Genomic DNA, 18,861 nt, shown 5'->3' with positions numbered 1-18,861 from the left:
AATTGATGGTATGTGCTGCCGTACAAGCACCACAGCTGATAACGACTCACAGCAACATAAACGTTATTCATTGACAGCAATCTGGCCAGTACAGTTAATATCTATTTACATTTATATATGAAGCATTTACCAACAGACTCATGAGGTTTTTGAATGTATAGATTGAGGGGGCACCTTGCAGCTGCATTTCCAAGATGTCTAGGGGAATATGAGACTCCAGATATATCCACAAGGAAATATAAAATGCAAAGGAGATGCCAGAAATAAAGACAGCACAATCAAAGCTCTGTGTGAGGAGGCTCAGGGGGTTCTATTGGCTGCTCATTTGAGTTAACATCTGTGAAATGAAGTTCTCTTAAGAGAAGACTCATGGAGTTATGGCCCTCAAAAGGCTGGAGTGGAGCAACAAATGCGTCTTTGTTTCTTAAATTAAGGGCTGGGGACTTCAGTGATGAAGTAGATGCAGATGTAGCTGAGCAAGACGTGGTCCTGTAAATCTTCAGAGCAACAATGCCCTCTAATGTATGGAGAGTGTATTGCCCACTCTGGGTAAGACCGCTGTCTGCAAATCACAACTTTTTCAAGAGGATAAACAAATCAAATAATTATTGGCTTGGTGACGTTACATCTGGAAACAATGAACCCTGATTCCAACATCATACATTAGTGGCCTGAATGTATGTGCACATGTTGTTACACATATCACAATCCAGTCTAGGAACAATTATTTTTGAGTCAGGCCTTTAATTGATTTGTTTTACACCAAAGATGTGGAGGTTTAAAAAAGATTTGCCCTGCACTGTGTAGCGCAGTATATATGAAATATGAATATTATAGGTCTACACATAAACATAATACCAAAGACTGAGTATCAAACTATATTTATTGTATACAGTATAGGGACAACAAATAATGTACAAATCAAAAGAAATATGTCCATGTCACCCTGCAAAACTAAGTGGACATGATATTTCTACTAACACACGAGTCCAACAAACTAAGCAACTGTTTGGATACATTTTTGACAAATATTTTAAAATTGGCAGCAAAGTATTGCCTGAATAGTTTATACATTAACTGAAATATATATTGTTAGGTGAGATACGCATTTTTCTTCACTGGCAAAAATGAAATATTAGTTTTCTAGAGTCCTGAATAGTTGGAAAGAAATCACCGAGAGAACTGTTCTGTTGCTGTGTGACAACAAAGACCACCGTTAGAGACAGTAACCCTTTACATCTACATATTATATATTAACCAAACCCTTTTATAAAAGAATATTGATTTAGCCTTTTGGTCCAGAAACATTACTGTACTTTATTTAACATTGAGTTGAGGGTGACCATATTGAGGTAAAACATCCATATGGATCTGAAGTTGCATTTGTCTTGGGCATGGATACATCAACTAAAAAAAAGACAACTTTATTACATATGCTGCACCTGTTTACAAAGAATAACCACAAGCTCCCCTCCAGCAGTTTTCCTCCATAGCAATCCTATCAAGTAAATGAACTAAAAGTAGTTGAGCCCCCCCTGAATTTAAATGCTCACAACAATCTGGAAATCTTAAAGAAGAAGAAAAAGCAAGGTTTTGGCTTGTAGTTTAGCTTATGGTTTATAGACATGCGTGAGGTCATTTCAACATCAAAAGTATGCAGTTGTTTTCCCATTACGAGCCATATCTGATCTGAGACCTGTCCCTGGGCAATTTCAAATCATCCATTAATGTGAATAAAACATGTTTCTAAATTACCCTGCATCTTAAAGTTGATTTTTGGCCCAAAATGCAAAACCTTCTACCTTCTTCTATGTTGTGAACAGCCTGAACAAGCAGAGTGAGAAAAAAAGGAGAAACAAATACAACAGGGAAGAACTGGTGTGGATGTTCTTTCAAGAGTCCAGGTCCAACTTAAGAAAAGACTCCCCCGGTCTGTTGTTGAAATACATCAATAGTGTCCTCGTCCTCCATCTCCAGCTGTAATAACAAAACATATATATATATATATATATTACTCTACAGCCAATGCACAATATGTCTCCTTAGAAGTAGAGCTTGGTATCAAACCCTCAATACTTCTGCTTTGTTTTCTGTAATTCCTGTTTCAAATGAACATTTTTAGACAAATATATTAATGTTATTTTGGGGATGGCTGCTAGTTTTTAATATTTATATTTTGGGCTGCACAACATATTGTTTTACATTGACATTGTGCACACGTGCTATAGTCCCATCATCGGAAGTGCAATGTCAGCAAAGTAACATGTGTCATGACAAAAGGAAAACTCTTATGTATCATTTTTCTTTACTTATCCAGTCTTTTCCAATCATTTCCTACAGTCTAGGTGCTACAATTTCATAATCAAACAGGTATATTTCTACATTTCTCAATTGGCAGTCCTGCATCTGACCAGGTGAATCAAATTGATGGTTCAGTCAGCTGCTGGGTGTGTTGGTTTGGAAGGCCTGAAGTGTAACACCCCAGCAGGGAGGGACGGTGCGCCATACACAACTGTAAAGTCAGTTTTTCTTATATTGTGCAGCCATACTGTGAATGATGAATATTCACTCATTTATCATATCCATTGTTACAATACAAGACCAGCTTTTACTAACCTGTGAAGGTGTGTCCGTTTCATTAATTGGCTGCCCATCAAACCTAAACCTTATCTGACGAATTGACAGTCCCTGTAAGACAAAACAAACAGGAATGAAATATTGCACCCAGTAGCTATAAACCAAAAATATAAACAACAGTTCCATTGTGATGGTTATTAAGTCAAGGTTCAATTTAACGACAGGTATATGTTTCAGTCTTTCAGAATAAACGTACCTGTCTTTCGCAGTAGGCTTTCATTAGTTTGCTGAGAGGGGTATGCCTTTTAATTTTGAACTGTACAACTGACCCATCCTGACCAGCTACCTTGAGGTTTATGTGTTCATTCTCCGTCTTCACTCCCTCCTGCAACAAAAAAACACTCATTAGCCAAAAAAACTGAGATATGATGAGTTTATCCAATATCCACTCCCACATGATGCTAATGTTTATTTAGAGGGGGTCGAAAAGTGCTGCTAGTGAATCCTGACGACGACCCCCATTACACTCACATAACATGATGACGAATTAAAACCATCATGTGGGAATGTATTGAAAAGTGTATTTAATTTAGATCATAATCATTTAGGAAGACAACACTGCTCAGTCTTCCCGTTTCCAACCTCTACCATGGATGTATTTATGGTTAGTACAAGCAGCCACTGACCGCCATCATTTACCGTTAACCTGCCGGTGACCGGTAGCATAGTATGAGGTGACTCTACAACAACAGCAAACTCATGTTAGCTTCCGTTAAAGTTTCAATAGAAAGAGCATGGTCGTAGAGACAAGCTTCGTCGTTTCAACTCCAACCCACACACTCACCTTCATAACTCCATATAATTATTCATCTGTGTGCATCTCACAAATGTATTAATATCAACAATAAGCAGTATGTATTCTACATCATGTCGTTGCCTTTATTTACATGTATATAGACTTCTGCATTCACATAAAACCTTTTCTGCAACATTTAGCTAATGTTTTTTTTTATTTTACATGTTAATAGTTGTATTTTCCTGCATGACTTGCACACTGGTCTTGCAACATGATCGTGTACCATTTAGTTATACTCTTTCTTCTTGCAATATTGAGTATAGTTGTATTTCATATACAGTATATTTATGTTGGATGGTTGGAGGAGCCTTAGATTTAACTTGTAATTGCTATAACTACACTGTAGCTCCCGTGCACATGACAATACAGCATCTGACCCTTTCAGTCTGGAATCATTTGTGTCCCCCTGTGGTTAGCATAGCAAGCTAGTCCATGTTCAAACTGGCGCTGAAAGCCACAATGGCGCAAAGGGAAAACACAAATCATTCATTTCACTTGCAATCTCCGAAGCCAACGTTAACAAACCCACACTCAATGTAAGATTAAACAACTGAGAAACGTTAGCTAGCAGTAGCGGATGCTCATACTGAGGGGACAGTGCAAACAAAGCGCTGTTCGACAAAAGATCCGCTATTTGGTCAACCTTTGTTTTCTCCGTCGACCCGCTCAAATGCGGAGTCTGTAGCCTGGAAGCAGCTAGCGTTAGCTTAGCTGAATGTGCTAACGTTAACTGGAAACTGGCACCATTAGCAGTCAACAGAAAACACGAACAAGACGTTCCTTCGAAGAGATAGAGAAATGTTACAAACCTTTGGCTTCTCTTCAGACATTGTGCTGTTTTACCGGTGGTTTACTGATAACGCAGAAGAAGGCTGTTAACTGTGAAGCGTGTTATCAGCTCCTCCGGCTCTTTCGTCTGGACCAGGAGCGCGCGCGTAGTGTGATTTGAAATTTAATTCGACAAAAAGGGGTCACGTGCTTCACGTTTATTCGTGAGCGCGGATACGTGAGCTAATTTGCGCGTTCCCGCGAGATAGGGAAATCAAAAGGGCCCTTTTGCATTTGACCGAAGATCCAAATAGTTATAACAACATTTGCATTGGGACTCAGAAACAAAACACAACAAACCAAGAAGAACACATTGCTCTCAGGAACTGCAACATGAATGAATAGATAGAGAAAAACTTGCAGAATATTAGTTTCCTCTGTGAAGTGAGAGATAGATGAAAGCACACATATGAAATTACTTTCCACTGGGTTTAATAGTTCCATTATTTCTCTCAGTACAGAACAGTTTCATTTGAATCCTCTTTTTTCTGTAAAAGTGTTTGGGTAAGGTGTCAGGGACATTTGTAAACTATGGAAATTGATTTACTTTTCAGTCACAAAAGAAAATTCAAATGTGTTTATGTTATAAATCGTAGTAATAATAATAAAACATGTTATTTATATAGCACTTTTCCTGGTGCTAAAAGCACTTAAAGCAAGTCAAATGGTCCCAAATGGTTTCAAACAAAAGCTGCACAATAATCAAATCACTCGCATGTAGTTCAAGAAAACACATTTCTTTCATCCATTAAGTCACATGTTATAAACGTTTTATATAAAAATAAATGTTGTACTTTCAGAACAGATCAGTAAAATAGTGCGTATTACAACTAAAATGAAACTGCTGTTATTTAAGAACCACAATTGCTCTGAACTTTTCTTGAGTTGTACAAAACTATACTGCATGTTATGCAAAAATAACACAGTGATTTTGTATAGCTTGTTGGACAATATGCTTTGAACTGAATAGAATATCATATTATGAAAAGACAAAAGAAATATCAACCTGGTTTAACAGCAGAAAACAATGTGCATAAAATATGAAATATTAGGTGAAGGAAACTGTGTAAAATATGGTGCACACTTATTCAAAAATAAATTCAGAACATCTTGGTGAAATTTTTTGACAAACACTGAAATGAAATCAGATCATCACAGTTTCATATCTTAATGTTATTGGCATCAATAAGATCAACTTAAGGATTTTTGGTGGTGGAATCATCGCTGAGAATCTTCTTAATGATCGTCCATACGGGCGTATGGGTTTTCCTTTGCAACACCTACAAATACAAATAAAGAACAAATCATATAAGCATGTTATGGCTTCCAGCATAGCACTGTATTGAAAGAGTTTTGAAAGTTGGATGCAAATACAATTTTCTAAAAGCAAACATATTTCTAAATTGCTTGTTTTCCCCAAAAACAATTTAAAATAAAAATGTGGAAAATAAATGTACACTGTTTATGCAGAGTCATTTTTATCCAGTAGATGGGGCTAATGTACTACATTGGTTGTTTTTACATAGCTTCTTTCTCTTGATTTGTGATGACTTAAATGCTGTTTTCTTGTTTTATCGGCTCAAATGCTGTTATCTTTATCTCATGTTGTCTCTTTAAATTGTATCCCATTATACATTCATTTTGCAACAATCTTTTTTTATATTCAAAAAGTACATTTATTACCCACTTAAACTGCACAAACAAGGAAAGAGTCTCACCATATTTTTGCCTGATCTCGTCATGTCTCATCTGCATTTCTGTCCTCCTGTAGGGAGAGAAACAAAGACAAATTGTTGGACAACAGAGAACAGTGGATGCCTTCACATCTACACATTTTGAATTCTCAATGAGGATCAAAACAAAGTACTACTGTAGAGAGCTGTAGTTTATACCAAAAACCCTATTTCACATTTGATATAGAAATATTGATATTAGAAATACTATTAGTTTTCTTTAAAAGTCCTTATTAATGTTTTTTATCAACATAATGATGTGGACAGTCAACAAAATGTAGTGCAGGAGACTCACTCTTATGTTAGTTGTTTTGTTATATCTACAGTATAATGACAGTACCAGTAATAAGGGTCTCTATTTTATCTTTTTTTAAATCCCGTCCTTATAGCCATTTACTTTGCTTTCTGACGGCTCTTCCTTGCACGGGTTTGTCGCTCAACCTTCGCGTCTTCTCTCTTGTGCCTAAAATAAAAGAATATGTGATTATACATATATATGCATTGCAAAATAAATGACAATAGTGAGTCTGATGTGCTTTGCATTCAGCCTAATACAGCACGTAATGGAGCATGCAACAGTTAATCAGTCTTATATTTCAAATGTATATCCGTCTCTTCATCATCCAAAAGCCATTATTACATTAACAAAAGGCTAGACCACTTTTAAATAGAAATATTCATGTTTTTTCCTCAAAACTAAGCTGCAGCTACAAATTCTGGCAGGCTTTTGGAGACGGCGGTATCAGCCTGGCCTCGCAGAAAATCAACCCATTGTGTTCCCCCGTCCTCCTCCTGCCATGTTAAACCACATTTCAGAGCCAGCACTTCACATGGCTTAATGCTTACCCAACTCTTTCACACTTGCAGCAGCAGAAGCAGCAAACCAGAATGCTGATGATGATGACGCCTCCCAGCACTGACATGGTGATGATCAAAATCTGGAAGTTTACTGGAAATAAAAAGGAAGATACTCATTGAAAAAGGAAGCACTGAATATGAGTCAATGCATCGCAATAGACACTACAGCTCCGGTTGGACAAAAGCAGTTGGGCTCTTAGTAGACCAGAACATTGTCGTCATTTAAAAGTGGGTTATGGGTCTTCTGTGGAGAATTGGCACTATAATCATTCATTCAATCAGTATTATTTAAAAGTACTAAACTAGTCGCATACATTTTTTTAACTATTGGTAAACAAAACAAAAGTAGTATTTGTCTGATATATGTCATATACTAGGACTGTAATTATTTGTATTATTGATTATTATATGGATTGATTAATTGTTTGACTTCTAAAATATCATAAAATAGTCATAAATGCCCATCAGCATACCTGAAGCGTGAGTTGAGGTCTTACAATGGCCTGTTTAAAATTGATTTTACTATCAAGTAAAAAAACAAAGTTGTTTGTCATTTCTATTTTGAAAAATGATCTGGACAATATATTGATATTGCGATAATAATTGAAGGACACAGCCACATCAGGTTGGCATTAATGGTGATCTGAGGCCTTGGTTGACTTAGCCTTTTTTCACATTTAAGTGTAATGTAAACGTAGGGAGTCTTACCCCAACACAACCCCCATCGTGCATCATTCAGTGGACACACACTCCTGGGGGGCAAGATGTTCCTCACTGGGTAGTCCAAGCATTGTTTAGTTGGTGTACACCACAAACACTGCAACAAAAACTGTGCTTAGGGTCATATTGTTGGTCATAGTATTACTAACAACACTGAAGAAGGTTACTTGCAAACATTTCCCAAATTGGGATCAATAAAGTACTCCTTATCTTATCTTATCTTACTATCTGTGTTTGGCTGGAGTTGAACATACTTACTGTTACATTCTGCAGACATTCAGAGCAGCTGGTGTTGGATCTCAAGGCACAGGGAACTGAAACTGAGACAAGTTACAGATTGTTATACATATAGTAGGTTATAGGGCCTCCTAGTGACCTTCCTTTTATGGTGTAAGTTCAAGCAGTTGTATAAATGGCCTAAAAAGAAAGGAAATCAAATCTTACTGGAAGTTAACATTTCTGGCCACTGGGAAAAATCCTCAACAGAGTTTACAGTGACACACATTCACATTACAGAGAAACTTAGTTAAAGTTTGTTTGGAAGCCATCACAATGAATTAAGATGGTAATCTTTGCTCATAATCAATTTTCTGTTATCATGTGACCACCCCCTGACCCAGTTGTTACTGTACACAACAAAGCACAACGCCTAAGTCTTAAATAAAATTTAAAAAACTCTTACTCGTGTTTGGAGCAGGAGTCGAAGTCTGCGCCTCCGTGGTTATAAAAACACCGAAGAAAATGAAGGCTAAAATAAAGGCTGAAAGTGTGTTAACTCCGGCCATTGTGGAGCGAGTGGGAGCTCGTGCGGACTGCGAGAAACAACAGCAACACTAACCTCTCAGTCCGGAGGGTGGACCCCTCTGACGTCATCAACCGCTGACGCTCGTCTCATGAAACAGCTGCAAACATATTTTAGTGATGCCAGGAAATAAGTTTATTGGTTGTATATATGTAAAAGAGAGGAGATTGTCGAAACAACAGCATTTTTTAAAACAGCAAAAAAAAAACGTTCCAAGGCAGTGTAACTTCTCATTTGCTTTTCCTTTGTTAAACTAGTGAACAGAAAAGCAACTGCAATTGTTTATGTTTTTCATTTTTATTTGACCTTATTAAATGACCAAATATGAGGCGAACCTCTCGGAAGAAATTTCCAAATAAAAGCCCTCGTTTGGTGAAGGACACTTTAAGATAGATCAAGGTTTTTAGAAATCATTGGAATTACAAGAGGCCGTTGAGCTTTATAAATGATCATTTAATTTCTCCTGTGCATATTATTAATAATAATACTGCAACTACTAATACTACTACTATTTTACTGATCACCAGGGGGAAATTCATAGAGCTACATAGCAGCACATGCAGTAAGTATAATTAGTCCCAAATTGACCAACCAAAACATTAAAGTGATTAACATCATAAATGCATCAATAGCTATGAAAACACAATATAACATAATAATACATTATTCTGAATGGTATTTTACTTTTAGTAGAGTTCTCCACAGCATGATGATCCAGTACAGTTAATAAGATGTCTCTTATGTATGCAGTATATTAAAATCATGCTTATTTTGGAACAAACCTCTGCTTAAATTTTATGCTGCGTTCAGGTCACATCGCTCAGACCGCCCCCTTGACAAAGAGAGGTACAGAAGAAAATACTTGGCTGGCTCAAAACATTAAAATAAATCTCATTAAACAATAATGGAACAATTTCAGATAATTTGACAATAATAAACAAAACACATTTTTCAAATACAATAATTTATTAAAGCATCTTTAAATTCTGATATAAAACATTTTTCTGATTTTTCTTCTTCAAAATAATCAGAAATCTCAGAAATACAGTCATCGTCAATGGCAAGATCAGTCTCTGGTGTGGCCGCCGGCAGCTGACCAGATCTCCCAAGTGAATACGATTGGAGAGTGATGGAAGACGGTAATGCATCGTGAGGTAAATACTAAGCTCGTAATGTTTGGATCATACTCATGAACTATACTGTAAGCTGACTGGCATCCTTTGTGTTCATTTACTTGGAAGAGAGAAACTATTTTATAAGATTAACAGAAGGAATTGAGCATGTTTGGTGTCGAGGGCAACACACGAAACTTTGTTTACGTTGACAAAAGATAAGAAACAGGGCACAAAATGAAGAAAATCAATAGTTTTGAACAACGTGTTTGAATCTACATGTCTTTGTCTCAGAATGCACCACTAAAAGAGAAACAAAAGTACTATGACGACTGCATCAATACATTTCCAGCATGCCAATAACCTCACTCAGACTGTTACGCTCCCAATCCATTGATACTTCCATACATAAATACACCCACCCAAACATGGCCTTTGACATCACTGAAAAAACACAGTTAAACAATCTTTAGACACAGACGTACTCAACAAGCAATATCCTACTTGTTTCTAAAAACACATCCTGGAACATCAGTTTCAGCAACTTAACCTAAAGTCTGCACACAACATACACAAAGTACTTTTTCTAGGAGAGAAGCGCAAAATTGTTTTACTTATTTTAGTTATTGTGTCTTATGACAAAATACTCGACTGCAGTGGTTATAGATGTTGCATCTCCACTGATGCAGTGGTTCATGTGGAACTTCCTTCTTTTTGTATTTATTAGGGATGTGCTTTTGTAGCACATGCAGCGGTGAAAGCCATAACTACAACTGAATCTGCACTCAATCCTTCAGTCCAGAATAATAATGAAAACTTAAATAAGGCAAGGGAGATAATCTCCCAACAGTTGTATAACACAATAACCTGAGGGAATCTCCATTTAGGAGAACATTCATTACAATTGGGCGCAACATCTGAGAGGACAACAGTCAGTCTGCCAATGAAACACATTCTTTTATCTAGTTTGGATTTATGTTGTACACTTTTGGATTCAGAAGTCGAATAAATATCTGTCAGACAAAGGGGTAGGGTCTTTTTCATTTGTTTTTCTTTCAAATCCACAAAAATATACATGAATATACATTTCAAGAGGTGAGAAATGACCAGTGTAACTAATGAGAGGGAGTATCATGTTTGGAGACTGTATGGAGGTTAGCAACACGGGACGAGTGTAAAGCTTAAAATGGTGCTTAGCTTGAATGTTGCCACGTTTGCCACAAGAGCCTTTTCTGTCTCTTTGTGGAAATGAATATCTCTGGATGGAGTTGTTTTCTGCGTTGCTACGTAGACGGGGAAAACATCTGAAACACAATCTCTATCGAGGAGATTCTTTTTAATGGTGCCGTCTCCTCCTCTTCTCTCGGGTTATCCGTCGGGTGTACTTTATCTGAACATGTTTTGAATCCTGTCAAGTCCATCACCTGATCCAGTTAGTCCCATAGCTGGACACAGACTTCACACTGCAGCGCTTCTTCACAATCATGTTTATGTAGGCTTTCATGATCTTTGTGATCTCTCCAACCTGTATAGATGAAACACAAAATCAGAGAAGATAAGCAAATTCTGAAATCCTGTTCCCTCAAACACACACAATCTTATCTGTGGGAAATATGGCGTACCTGGGGTGTTTCAAAGAGCATTTCTCTCTCATCCACGGTGATTTTGTAGGTGCATGGCTGCGGAGCGCCAAAGAAAACAATGTGTTCATATGGATAGGTCTCTAGAGGCTTGGGCTCTCCTCTCTTGAAGACAGACACATTTTCAGCGCTCACACTCAACCAGAGGTCATGAGGGAAGCCTCCTTCTTTGCACTAGAAAAATACACAAACACAGGGATATATAAACTTAAGGCAGTATATGCAATGGGCTGGCAGGTAACTACAAACTGATCTGCTGGACCAGTGTCAAGGCCTGTATGCAATTATGTCCTGAAAATGTAATACATTTGCCCTTATCCTGATCAAAATGGTTTTTAATCCAAATTAAAGGAATTGTTGGACCTACCTGTCTGTTCTGACTAATATATTTACGAATAATATATTACCTTTCAGATGGGGCGTTCTTTCCCAAAACTAGTATTGTAATCATTTTAACTGAAAATCTAAGAATGAGGATGCTCTTTGTAAAGTGTGCAAGCTTACAACATGTATTATACTCTTATGAGTTACCATTGACACTTTTATGTTTGGCTTTATGTTGAATTTGACATTTTCAACAGGATACAAGTGGCATTATACATTGTTATGTGGCAATGATGTGTTAAACTGATGATGAGGAAACATGTTACCACAATATAGGCAGGACCTTTCTATCACAATATTGAACAAGTTATTTCATTATGAGGGTTATTACTTTTTTCTATTAGGTTAAGTGCAAATAACACTTTTCAGGCTTCAAGGCTAAAACTGATGTTCTTTAACACATCTAGTATAAGTTGCGTTAACTTACCTCAACGTCAAACAGTGTGGATCCATATCCAGGCCACTCCTTGATGATGGTCATGTATTTGAGCATGGCCTGGTGCTGGTCCACCCCGGTGTGGCGGGACCACTTCTCCACGATGCTCGCCCTGGTGGCAGACGTCTCCTCCTTTATCCACATCTCCAACATCTGCTCCTCCTCCATGCGCTGCTTCTTCATTGAGCCGGTCTTCAGCCCCCGTCGCAGGGTCCCGTCCAGGAAGCTGGTCCTCCGACGCTCCAGAGTTTGGCCTGTCCCCGAGGTTGCTCCCACCTTGGTGAACTGGAGGATGCGGTTGCGTAGGCGACCCACAGGGTAGACGTTTTCCAGAGTCCAGGTGACCTTCGCTTTGTCACCGAACAGAAACTGCAGGCGCAGAGCGGCCAGGTGCTGCAGGGTCTCCTCTCGGGAGGGGAAGTGGCCGCGGGTCAAACTCTCGTGGGCCTGAAGAGAACAGCATCATCATTAGCACCGACTTGTGAATGAACCTTTATAAAAGGTGTATGAAGAAGATTAAAACACACCTGCTCAAACATGAACGCAAACTCCACCCCCTCTTTAGGCATGCTCTCCACATCCAGGAAGCAGTAAAGCTTGAAATAGAGTTTCCATTGGCCTTCATCCTCAGCTTCCTCACTGCCAGCCAGTCTGTTGGAAAAGCCCCAAACCTGTCATTTACCTATCTAAATATTGGCTTTGCATAATGTTAAATATCCTATGTAACAGTGTGAGGGCTACAAGCCTTACAAACAAACACACATCCTAAAAGGTTATGCTTTTGTTTACATCAGACATACACATTGATTTGAAACGGCTTTATTTTACTAGATTGAGTGCACGCAATCTTGCTTAAAATATCTATTGTTAATTGTGTTGTGTGTAATCCTATTGTCAGTGTTTTACAGCTCACCTTGCTCCTGGCAAAAGGCTGAGCTGATGGAAAACACCTGACTTTATAGATGTGTCAGCTAATTGGACTACGCCATTCCTCTCAAACCCTGAGGGGTGTTTAAAGAGCCCACTCCATTTAAGCCACCCCTTTTTAGAACCTCTTCCCCCTGCATGTGACAATGGACTGGCCAGTAGGGCTATAAGTTCCTGCAGTGTGGAGATGAGAAGGGGGTATGTGAGTTGCTCTTGGGCAGAAGAGCACACAGGATGTCACCCATTTTTGTGATGTTTTGTTTATCCCTTAAATGCTAGATTGTGTCTGGTTTCATCTACACCTTTTTGTTTAAACCACATTGATTTTATTACCCATCCTAAAATTGTACATATATTGGGTTTATAAAATCCTTATTTTTGCACCTCAACCTGCATTCTTGATTTTTGCGTACCCTAGTCCTTCACAAACAGGGGCCTAATTTTAAATAATATCATCAAACATAATGTGTAATAAAAAGTAACCAGGAATGTTAGAATACCTTTCAAATTTGGCCAAAACATCAGCCACAAGAACTCGGCTTTCCACAGCTCTGTCTATATTGTTGTTGTGTTCAAAGAGTGCAAACATGTTTCTGCTGTCCTCCATAGCCAGACCTCGGATTAGCTTCTCCACCACCTGGAAAAAGCAACACAAGATAACAATCATAATCCTCAGTTTGCATTAGTAAAACTCCTTCTTTCGCCAAGCTTAAAAACAACAAATCTTTATCAGAGTTTGTGTAAGGTAATCGCAATGATGTCTTCCAAAAGTAACATTTAAACTAGTCTGTGCAGCAATGACCACAGCTTACCTCTCCAGCACTGGTGTGTGAGTTAATGGAGATCTTGCAGGAGCCTCCTCCGTGGCAGTACACTGTGGTGGTCATTTCCTGTCTGGTAAGCAGTGCCACGATTTCCTCTTGAGAGGGAATAAACTCCCTGTTCTTGGTCTTTTTCAGAGACTCACTAACGAAATGGGAGAACATTTCGATCTCTGTGCCGGGGTACAGCTCCTTAATCCTTTAAAAAACACAAAGACAGTGAAGTCGAGGTGTCACCCCTTTGTCATTTTGACTATAGGATTGTTATGAATCATGGCATAACCAGACATACACTGTACCTTTTGAGGTGAAACTTGAGGTAGCGAAGGATACCTCGGCTGGGCAGGAAGGTGCAGCTCATACAAGTGAGGAGATGCCAGTGGGCGCGATTGGACAGGCTGTTTGGGTGCGGGACGTGATTGGTTTGTTTGATCAGCTGACAGTAAACCTCGTCCCTTAAAGGCCTCAAGTCTTGACAGGTCTGGAGGATTCCTTGGATGATTGGCACGGGGTCGGACACGGCCTCCATCTCCTGCAGTGAGTTGAAAATCTTCACCGCCTCATCCTGCAGGCTGGTATAACCCTTCTCCTTTTGCACTGGGGGAGAGGGACAGGCGGAGGATTTCAATTCAAGCAAGGCAACTACAATTCTTTTTGATAGTAGTAAAATGATATTAGATCACTTTCAGATATTATGGTAAATATTTGCTTTAAAAGGTTTATTTTAGTATATTCAAAAATTAGGTTTAATGGCATAAACATATACATGCATCTATTGAGGTATGTGTCACTGTAACAAGCGAAAAAGATTGGAGTATGCGCTTTGTGTATCGTCAAACAATGTTAATAGAGTATGTGATTCTGTCAGGATTAATAGAAGTCCTGAACAGCTTGCTAACTGCAGGCCACTGAACTCACAGTGGACGCTGACATCTCCATAGGGCAAAGGTAGAAGAGGGGAGTGCAAAGGATGCTGGGTATATCTCAGGATGGGGTTCCTCCAGTATGTCTGCTCCACAGCCTCCACATTCAAACTGCTCTCCTGGACAAACAGAAGACGGGATCTTTAGTCGAGTGGTCATGAATTAACTTCACGACAAAGTAGAGCAATTAAAGTAAACAACCTAATGGAGTTTAGGAAAAATAAGAGAATAGAAATATCACTGATGAGCATTATATTTGCAGTAAACAGTTATGTGGTAGAAAAAGAGGTGAACATTTAAGAAAATCACGGCACACACTCAGTGAGTAGAAGTACCTCACTTTACTACAGTGTGTGTCCCTGCCAAAGGTTTGCATGACTGAACATAATTGGAGTTAAAAAAATATCAATATGTTAAGAGCATGTAGAGCAGAATTACATTTTAAAATATTATTATATGAGACACATTAATCTTGTTGTCAGACATTGCACACAAACAATCAGATATTTGCATGACATTAGTAACAGAGAGAAGCATGCAGAATAATCCTTTAATACCTTGATGTCCCTGATGAGTTGTTGTGTTGGCGTTTCAATGGGAACTTTGCTGTCTATCGCTCCCTGTATGGCATTCGCCCACCGCATGGCTTCATTCAGCATTTTGGTGTAGAGTCGGTAAGAGTGTTTACGCCCATGGATTATTATATTCCAGTAACCTGTGTCAAGAAAACAAAGTCATTAGAAGCCGTACAAAATGTTCACATCTAAAAACGATCAGATACCTTTAAGAGACCAAAGCTTAAACTCAATGTATCAGCATATTTCTGTCGCTCAAGATGACTGAGAATAACGTTGACTCTGAACTGACCAGTGTCCTTGAAGACTTTCTCGTCCGGCTGCACTACGGAGCAGAGGCTGTTGAGCACCAGAGTTCCCAGTTTGGAGGAGGTGCGCTCCGACGACTTGTAATAGTCCAGAGAGGTTGTAGTGAGAACAAACCAGCGCTTCTTCAGCTTCAGAGAAGAGCTTTTTGCTCCTGACTTCATCTCTTTATGTAGCCAGCCTGAGGGAAGATACATCTTGTTGTAAATATTTGTTTAATAATCACTTTTTTTTACCTAATTCATAGCATCTTGTTTTTTTCCGTGCAGGATCTTTTCAACTAAACAGAAGTATCCTACCGCACAATTACAAGAATCAACTCTCACATCCTAAACATCCCAGAGTGTGTCTCAACTGACTGACCTCTGACTAAGAACTCCTGTCCATCAACCCTGCAATCTCCCTTGGATTTCTGCAGCAGGCCGATCCAGTGGTGCATCTCCTCAGCTGTGTCTGTGTTGCAGTGGATGACTCGGTTAGCCGTGATGATCACAAACGAGTTTGGTCTGCAAAACAGAACACATGAACAGTGTTGTTACCCCTGTATATTATATGTACATGCTGCAGTTCCACTAAAACTGCAGTCTGAATATATCCTGTAGTGTTATCGTTGTTCCTTACCTGTCCGGGTTGTCTGATGCACAAACAGAATCAATCAAGCCCACATCTAGTGTGCCCTGGAGAGAAAAGGGGGGCGAACATTTGAATTAGTTGTTTGCAAATTTGGGTCACAAAGGCACATTTCTGACAAACTCTTCGTTTGATACATACTGACCCCTTGATAGAGCAGTTCATAATAATAATCATACTGGTAACTGTATTTCTATGTAATGTGGCTTTCATGTTTCTCTTTCCATTATTTTGTTATCCTGTTGCTTTTAATTTAATTTCTAAATCTGCAAATCCTATTAACACCACTGCAATATTTGATTGACCATACTGTACAAATGGACAATAATAAATCAGTGTGTGTATTTTGCTTCTTCACTTTGAATAACCATATGACCCAAATCTGGACCATCATACTTTGACTGATTCAGTTACACGCCTCATAACGGCTGAAAGATGTTGACTTGAGGCTGGGGCCCAGGCGAGGTGAAGCAGCACTCACCACTGCATTCTTGGGGTTGGCTTGCTCATGGTTCATCTCCAGGAGCTGCTCCGGGCTGGCGCTGTGGACCCGACTCAGCACATTGAACCAACCACTGGATGGGGTCAGAGGGAGTTCAGAAAGTAACAGTCAGCAAACATATAATTGAAAATTACATCGTGAATTTCCTATGGCAACCACAAGGGGGAACTTTATCCCACACATGGATTTAACTGAGAGATTATGACAAAGAAAAACACCACATACAAAACAGATACAGTAAGTACATGATATCTATAGAATCTATGGATATATCATACCTGGCATCTTCTGGGGACTCAGCATAGATGTGGTAGGTCCTCTCGTCAGTCACAATATTCAGTGCATTCTCCTTCTCATGATTGTCCACTATGTCCCTACAGAAACACACACAGTCAGACAAAAACGTATATTGTTCTGTTCTTCTTTGATACATATAATGAAACCTCCAAAATAGGTAAGAAAAGTAAAAAAAAAAAATTTGAATCCCAACATCGGAGGACAGGGTCTTACTTGGCTGTTCGGACATCGATGGTTCCTTTCAGCTTCTCTTCGCTGTCGCTCTCAAAGTACATGAGCTTCGACTCCCGTAGAACAAACCAGCGCATCTTCCAGTTGCGCCGAGACAGGGTGGACATTCCTCCTCCTTTTTTGTAAAGCCAACCGGATTTGAGGGAGTCCTGCTTGGCCCGATACCACATGAAGGTCTCGTCCTTCAGGACACACCAGCGCCGACGCCAGGGGATCATCAGACCACCTGAAGGCGGAGAGGATGTTTATTTATTAATGTTTTATAGGAAATCTCAGTGTTATGGGAGCTGTAAAACCGACACCCATACACAATCATTTAATAGCTAACAAACAGCTAAAGCAGAGAATACAAGTACTGAAACGTAAAGACAAAGTTAAGCAGTAAACAAAGAAAGACTGTTTTTTTAATTGATAAAACAACCAGAAAAACCCTGTGCTAAAATGATGTGTGCCTGCTTGGTAGTGATTTGGTAAAGGTACTCACTCTTCATGTAGAGGTAGCCGTGGAAGTATGGAGGCCCAGTGCCGTTCAGCAGATTCACTCTCCCGTTGGAAACCTCTTCATCTGTGTCCACGAAGCCATCGTTTTCCTCATCGCTGTCAATAAACTGAAAGACATAAAAAGCAGCATTTATGACGAGTGCTGTATTTCAGGGATATACAGTAGCTGCGCGAGCAAAGTGTTTAAGAATTTGGTGATCCACATTTGAATATTAAAACCTGTATAATCTTTTTTTGTTTTCAAGAAAGAACAGGCTTTTATTTTCTTAAGACTACCGTTACTCAAAGTCAGAGTCTTCATTCAGCAATTTCGGTACTGAGACCAGTGCCATAAATCTGTCTGATCTTGTTGTCAATCACACCAGTGCCATAAAACACACACACACACCCTCCTCTCCCTTTGACGTTATTCTGATCTGACAGTTTTATGTCTGAGCTCTCCGCTTGACTTGCAGAATCTGGGAATAGATTCACACGCTCATCAGCAGAGCCAAAACAAATAATTGCAACAGTGTTTCACTGTGATTCTAACATGAGCTCAGCCTTTTGATATGTTAAGGGAGGGTTTAGGCGTGCACACATGCACACTGAATGTTTGAAATGGGGGGGGAAATGTTGACTATTGGGAATGAAGATGTGTGTATGTGATTAATGGCTTAAAGTGGACCTATCATGCTATATTTGAAACATATATTGTAGGGCCATACGTATATAAAACATGTCTGTGAAGTTTTTTTTTCAAAATACCAAACAGATCATGCCATGCCTCATTTCACTCTATTTGCTCTGTTCCAGCCCTGTTTTTGCTGATTCTGCTTTTGTGGCAGACTACAGCGCCACTTACAGGCCTGGCACTACAGCGTCTCCAGCGCTTTCGAGCGGTCTCTCATTCCCCTGATAGGTGGAGAGTTGCCCATATAGGCGGAGCACCCCTTTTCTGACGTCAGAAAAATTCAAATAATAATCATCTCCGTTGCAGCCCCGTTTTTAGAGATTTGTGTATGGAGGAAAAGAGAGAGGGTTGTGTTTTCTGACACTTGGTGAGTTCCCTGACAAACCGGGGACACATATTCATGTATAAAAGACATACAAAAGTGCATTTTGCATGATAGGTCCCCTTTAAGTGATGGCAGAGGATTGAAGGTCCTCTAAAAAGGTAAGAAAATGATGAGTCATTTATTAATTTACTGTCAAACAAAAGT

General features: G+C 39.2%; 3 protein-coding genes across 3 annotated transcripts in view; all 3 read right to left on the bottom strand.

Moving 5' to 3' along the window:
* Nucleotides 1–864: 864 nt before the first annotated feature.
* Nucleotides 865–4,386, bottom strand: LOC104944100 (small ubiquitin-related modifier 3). The gene is made up of 4 exons (XM_010769577.1): nt 4,243–4,386; nt 2,834–2,962; nt 2,617–2,688; nt 865–1,977 (listed from the first exon to the last, which is right to left on the bottom strand). The coding sequence occupies exons 1-4, from the start codon at nt 4,261–4,263 to the stop codon at nt 1,912–1,914; spliced, it is 288 nt and encodes a 95-aa protein (XP_010767879.1). The 5' UTR covers nt 4,264–4,386; the 3' UTR covers nt 865–1,911.
* A 285-nt stretch (nt 4,387–4,671) lies between these two features.
* LOC104944099 (pituitary tumor-transforming gene 1 protein-interacting protein-like) lies at nt 4,672–8,423 on the bottom strand. The gene is made up of 7 exons (XM_010769576.1): nt 8,255–8,423; nt 7,831–7,892; nt 7,561–7,669; nt 6,841–6,943; nt 6,392–6,457; nt 5,980–6,026; nt 4,672–5,541 (listed from the first exon to the last, which is right to left on the bottom strand). Exons 1-7 carry the CDS (start codon nt 8,355–8,357, stop codon nt 5,498–5,500), a joined length of 534 nt encoding a protein of 177 aa, XP_010767878.1. The 5' UTR covers nt 8,358–8,423; the 3' UTR covers nt 4,672–5,497.
* Nucleotides 8,424–9,327: 904 nt separating this feature from the next.
* The window catches only part of LOC104944102 (unconventional myosin-X-like), a gene marked incomplete at its 5' end in the record, with an annotated part of 19,987 nt that continues 10,453 nt past the window's right edge, over nt 9,328–18,861 (bottom strand). The window contains 16 exon segments of the mRNA XM_010769579.1: nt 9,328–11,011; nt 11,109–11,300; nt 11,938–12,393; nt 12,474–12,597; nt 13,374–13,510; nt 13,686–13,893; nt 13,994–14,291; nt 14,613–14,736; nt 15,175–15,332; nt 15,485–15,679; nt 15,862–16,004; nt 16,120–16,175; nt 16,610–16,703; nt 16,909–17,004; nt 17,141–17,384; nt 17,643–17,766. Of these exon segments, the coding sequence (XP_010767881.1) occupies nt 10,907–11,011; nt 11,109–11,300; nt 11,938–12,393; nt 12,474–12,597; nt 13,374–13,510; nt 13,686–13,893; nt 13,994–14,291; nt 14,613–14,736; nt 15,175–15,332; nt 15,485–15,679; nt 15,862–16,004; nt 16,120–16,175; nt 16,610–16,703; nt 16,909–17,004; nt 17,141–17,384; nt 17,643–17,766 (2,754 nt within the window).

The sequence above is a fragment of the Notothenia coriiceps genome, unplaced genomic scaffold (genome assembly GCF_000735185.1).
Source record: "Notothenia coriiceps isolate Sejong01 unplaced genomic scaffold, NC01 NC01_scaffold00007523, whole genome shotgun sequence".
NCBI lineage: Eukaryota > Metazoa > Chordata > Actinopteri > Perciformes > Nototheniidae > Notothenia > Notothenia coriiceps.
The sequence above is the reverse complement of the archived record's forward strand: the minus strand, read 5'-3'. Positions and strand labels throughout refer to the sequence as shown.

Excerpts from the sequence above, each read along its gene's own strand:
- LOC104944100 (XM_010769577.1), bottom strand. The coding sequence starts at position 4,263 with ATGTCTGAAGAGAAGCCAAAG. Across the intron at positions 2,963-4,242 it reads TGTCTGAAGAGAAGCCAAAG|GAGGGAGTGAAGACGGAGAA; the intron begins GTTTGTAACATT and ends TTTTTGTTGCAG. Across the intron at positions 2,689-2,833 it reads AAGCCTACTGCGAAAGACAG|GGACTGTCAATTCGTCAGAT; the intron begins GTACGTTTATTC and ends TTTGTCTTACAG.
- LOC104944099 (XM_010769576.1), bottom strand. The coding sequence starts at position 8,357 with ATGGCCGGAGTTAACACACTTTCAGCCTTTATTTTAGCCTTCATTTTC. Across the intron at positions 7,893-8,254 it reads GACTCCTGCTCCAAACACGA|TTTCAGTTCCCTGTGCCTTG; the intron begins GTAAGAGTTTTT and ends AACTTGTCTCAG. Across the intron at positions 6,944-7,560 it reads ACGATGGGGGTTGTGTTGGG|TAAACTTCCAGATTTTGATC; the intron begins GTAAGACTCCCT and ends TTTTATTTCCAG.